This window comes from Dictyostelium discoideum (assembly GCF_000004695.1).
Source record: "Dictyostelium discoideum AX4 chromosome 3 chromosome, whole genome shotgun sequence".
Classification (NCBI taxonomy): Eukaryota; Evosea; class Eumycetozoa; order Dictyosteliales; family Dictyosteliaceae; genus Dictyostelium; species Dictyostelium discoideum.
Window position 1 is genome coordinate 3,969,326 of NC_007089.4, and position 5,000 is coordinate 3,974,325.

The 5,000-nt window shown below is 29.1% G+C and overlaps 2 protein-coding genes across 2 annotated transcripts in view; one reads left to right on the forward strand and one right to left on the reverse strand.

Annotated features, from left to right (window-relative positions):
* Positions 1-3,853, forward strand: part of DDB_G0281045 (paired amphipathic helix containing protein) — a gene marked incomplete at both ends in the record, with an annotated part of 5,902 nt that extends 2,049 nt beyond the window's left edge. Inside the window, one exon of the mRNA XM_635691.1 lies at positions 1-3,853. This exon is cut by the window's left edge and continues 603 nt beyond it. Coding sequence (XP_640783.1) covers positions 1-3,853 — 3,853 coding nt within the window.
* Positions 3,854-4,109: 256 nt separating this feature from the next.
* Positions 4,110-5,000, reverse strand: part of gxcEE (RhoGEF domain-containing protein) — a gene marked incomplete at both ends in the record, with an annotated part of 2,390 nt that continues 1,499 nt past the window's right edge. The window contains one exon of the mRNA XM_635692.1: positions 4,110-5,000. This exon is cut by the window's right edge and continues 438 nt beyond it. Coding sequence (XP_640784.1) covers positions 4,110-5,000 — 891 coding nt within the window.

Genomic DNA, 5,000 nt, shown 5'->3' on the forward strand with positions numbered 1-5,000 from the left:
GATTTTACATAATTATCATAACGAACCTCAAACCATCAAAGATGTTTACGACCAAGTAGCCGACTTATTTAGAGCTCATCCAGATTTATTATCAGAGTTTACTCAATTCCTTCCTGATGCCGTTAATGCAAGCCAAAATCCTAATGCAGTACTAGAACAACAACAACAACAAATGCTTCAACAACAACAGCTACAACAACAACAACAACAACAACAACAACAAATGCTACAACAGCAACAACAACAACAACAACAACAACAACTACAACAACAACAACAACAGCAACAACAACAGCAACAACAACAACAACAACAACAACAACAACAACAACAACAACAACAACAACAACAACAGCAACAACAGCAACAACAACAACAACAGCAACAACAACAACAACAGCAACAACAACAAAAACCGCCAAGAAAATATCCAAGTGGAAAAGCTAGAACTCAATCAATGACTCCACCTCCATATGCACAACAATCACAAGCTGGTTATCCAAATTATAATCAAGGTAATCAACAATTGACTCCACAACAACAAGCACAAATTCAACAACACCAAGAATACCAACAACAACAACAACTCCAACAACAACAACAACAACAACAGCAACAACAACTATTAGCTCAACAACAACAACAGCAGCAACAACAACAACAAGCATTACAACAACAACAACTTCACCAACAACAACTTCACCAACAACAACTTCACCAACAACAATTGGCCCAGCAACATCAACCAATGAATCTTGAAGGTCAAATTAATGCGGCAGTTCACCAAATGGGAGAAAGATCTCCAATGGGAGGAGAAAGATCTCCAATGAGCACAATTCATGAAAAAGAACGTTTGATGAAATTGGATAAAGAACGTCAATCCCAATTACAACAATTACAACAAATACAACAACAACAGGCTCAACAACAACAGCAACAGCAAGCTCAACAACAACAACAACAACAACAATCTCCATCACAAAATATTCAACAACAATATCAACCAGGATCATCAGAAAAAGAAAAGAAAAAACGTTTTAGTAAAAAATCAGATGATAAGAATGAATATGGTCAACAAATTTCTGGTGGAGTTCAAATGTATCCAACAAATAATAATTTAATCAACAGTATGATGAATAGTAATGCCAATAACAACAACAATAATAATAATAATAATAACAACAATAATAACAATAATAATAATAATAATAATATTATGAATCAACAAAATATGAATCAACAACAAAATATGAATAATATGATCAGTAATAATAATAATATTAATAATAATAATATTATAGTTGGAGAACAAGGTACATATGAAGAATTAGACTTTTTCCATAAAGTGAGAACAGGTGTACCAAATAATAAACTTTATAATGAATTCTTGAAATGTTTAAATCTTTTCAGTCAAGAGATTATTAGTCGCACAGAATTGGTATTATTGGTAAAAGATATTTTATTACCACGTTTACCAGCATTATTTGAATGGTTCAAGTCATTTATTGGTGTTGATGATCAATCTATAGAACTATTGGAACGTATGGAACAATCATCACCAGGCAAACAAAATAATGCATGGTCAGAGATTGATTTCACCACATGTAAACGTTTGGGACCAAGTTATCGTGCATTACCAAAGAATTATCCACAACCAAGATGTACGGGTAGAAGTGAATTGGCAGAGAGTGTTTTAAATGATGTTTGGGTTTCATTCCCAACTGGTAGTGAAGATTTTGGTTTCAAGAGTCAAAGAAAGAATCAATTCGAAGAGAATCTATTCAAATGTGAGGATGAACGTTTCGAATTGGACTTGATCATTGAATTGAATGCCTCAACCATTAGAGTATTGGATCCAATCTTGAATTCATTGATTGATATGCACGATCATGAACGTCTAAACTTTAGAATGCCAAATTTAGATGTACTACATCATCGTTCCATCGAAAGACTTTACAATAATAAAGGTATGGAAATTATCACTGCACTCTACAATAATCCATTGGTATCACTACCTGTGATCTTGAAGAGATTGAAACAAAAAGATCAAGAATGGAGAAAAGCTAAACGAGAATGGAATAAAGTTTGGAAAGATACCACCGAAAAGAACTACTATCGCTCTTTGGATTATCAAAGTACTTCCTTTAAACAATCTGATAAGAAAACTCTTACTCCAAAGGTTTTATTGGCAGAAATTCGTCAGAAATATTCAGAGAAAATACGTGAACGTGATGATTTACTCCAAAGAAGATCTCGTATTAAACAAACTATCATCAAACCACCACCATATCATTTACTCTATTTTATGCCTGACTACAAAGTTTGTTCAAATATTTCCTCTTTAATTTTATTTGCCGCTGAAAAAATTGTACAAAAACAAGATTTAGAAAAAATTGAAAACTTTTTAAATTTCTTTTTATTAACTTTCTTTTATATTGATAATGATAAAAAAGATTTAATTATTGATGAAAAATCACCAAATAATAATAATAATACTAATAATAATACTAATAATAATAATAATAATAATACACCTACAAATACAACAACTACAACAACTCCCTCAACTTTAAATAAATCAAATGAAGATGTTGAAATGAAAGATGGTAATTCCGATGGAGGTCTTAAAAATGTAAATATAATTCATCAACCAAAAGTTTTCTCTGGTAAAACAAAAAGGATCTTCTATGGAAATAATACCTTTTATATATTCCTACGTTTATATCAAATTTTATATGAAAGATTACATAAAGCAAAAGAATTGGCTGAGTCTGCTATGAAATCACATTGGACTTCAAAACCAAATGTTACTAGATTCTTTTCTGCAAATTCAAATACTGATTCAAATAATGATTCAATGGATGAAAAATTAAATGGTATTTCTCATTCAAATAATAATAATAATAATAATAATACAAATAATACAACAGCAACAACAACTACAACAACTACAACAACAACAAATTCATCAGAATCAAGTAATAATAATAATTCAGAAAATTCAAATAATACAACAACAACTACACCAATTACTATTGAAGAATCTGAATTATCAGATGTTGAAAGATATGATAGATTTATTTCAAGTCTTCAAGAATTTATGGATGGTGATAGTAATCAAGAGAAATATGAAGATAGTTGTAGATCTTATTTAGGTATTTCTTCATATATCTTGTTTACATTAGATAAATTAATTAATCAATTGGCAAGACAATTACAAGCATTATTACAGGGTGAGAATTGTTTACGTTTATTATATTTATTTACACTTGAAGTTAAATCTTATACTGGTTGGTCTGATGAACTTTATCATTCAAAAGTTTTGGAGGTTTTAAAGGATGAAAGGGTTTTCTTATTCGAGTTTGAAGCTACCTCTCAACCAATGGGTACATTCACCATCGAGCTAATGGATCCAACTTCAGAATCAATGTTAAAGAAAGCTGAAGAGGTCATTGCTATCAGTGAAAGAATGATTCAAGACTCTGAAGCTGAAATGGAAAAAGCTAAACAATACGTTGCCGATTATAAACAATTGGATTCAAATATTGATCCAAGAACTCATAAAGTATTCCTAAAGAGAAATATCCCAAGGGTACTCTCTGAAATACCCACCGAGAATCAACAACAACAACAACAAAAACTTATGGATGAGGCTCTAAAGGATACAATCAATGAAACTGGCTTGGAATGTAGAATATGCACTCAAACCTACAGACTCTTTTATGTAGAAGATACAACCGATTATTTCTATAGGAAAAATGCTATTTCTAGATCCAAAAATTATAAATCTCCAAAATTAGATATTAATATTTTCCAAAAAAAAGTAACTAAAAAAGATTTAGAAAAAGAATAATATTTTTTCTATTCTTTTCATTTTTTTTCCAAATCCCTTGTTTAAATAATTATTCTAAAAAATAAAAATAAAAAAAATAAAATAAAAAATAATAAAAAAATATATATATAAAAATTAAGATTTTAAAAAAAAAAAAAAAAAACAGATTCTTTTTAAGATTTATTACAATGAGAGTTTGAGTTTATTTTTATTTATTATTTATTATTATATTAATAATAAATTATAATATTATCTTTTTTTTTTTTTTTTTCTTTTTTTATTGAGAAACAACCACCGACAAAGGTGTTGTTTTTTCAGATTTGTCACCATTATTACTGTTATTATTATTACTATTATTATTATTATTATTATTATTAACATTATTATTAGTTGAAGAGTGTGAAGTTATATTTGTATTAATTGGTGAAGTAGTTCTACTACTATGACTACTACTACTTCCACTTGGTGAGTAGTTTTGATTATTAAATAAATTAGTTGAGGAAAGAGATTTTTTTACTGGTCTTGTTATTAAATTTGTTGGCGCTGTTGATGTTGTTGATGCACTTGATGTTGTTGTAGCTGTTGTTGTTGTTGTTGTTGTTGTTGCTGTTGATTTTATTTGTTGATGAAAATGTTGTTGTAGTTGTGGTTGTTCAATTGTATGTTGATGATGATGTGAAGTTGTTGTTGTTGTTGTTGTTGCCGTTGCAGTTGTTGCTATTGCAGTTGTTGCAGTTGTTGAAGAATTTATTGATAACTTTTCAATAAGAACTTTTTCACTGAAAGGAGAAGAATGTCTTAATGGTGAAAGTGGAGGTTTTAAAGAAGATGATGGAGATAATTGAATTTCTGTATTTGTAATTGTTTGTAATGGATAATTTGTTGGTTTTAATGGTGTACTCCCACCACTACTCCCGCCATTACTCCCATTACTAATTCCGCTATTTACACTACCAATACTACTAATACTACTACTCATACTATTATTATTATTATTATTATTGGTATTATTATTATTATTATTATTGTTATTATTATTATTGTTATTATTACTATTATTAACTGTATAAAAATTTGGTTTTGGAGGTGGTGGTGAAATTGGTCGAAAAGTTGTATTTTTAGTTATTTTATGACAATTATCTTGTATTGAAGTAGTTGATTTTAAAGA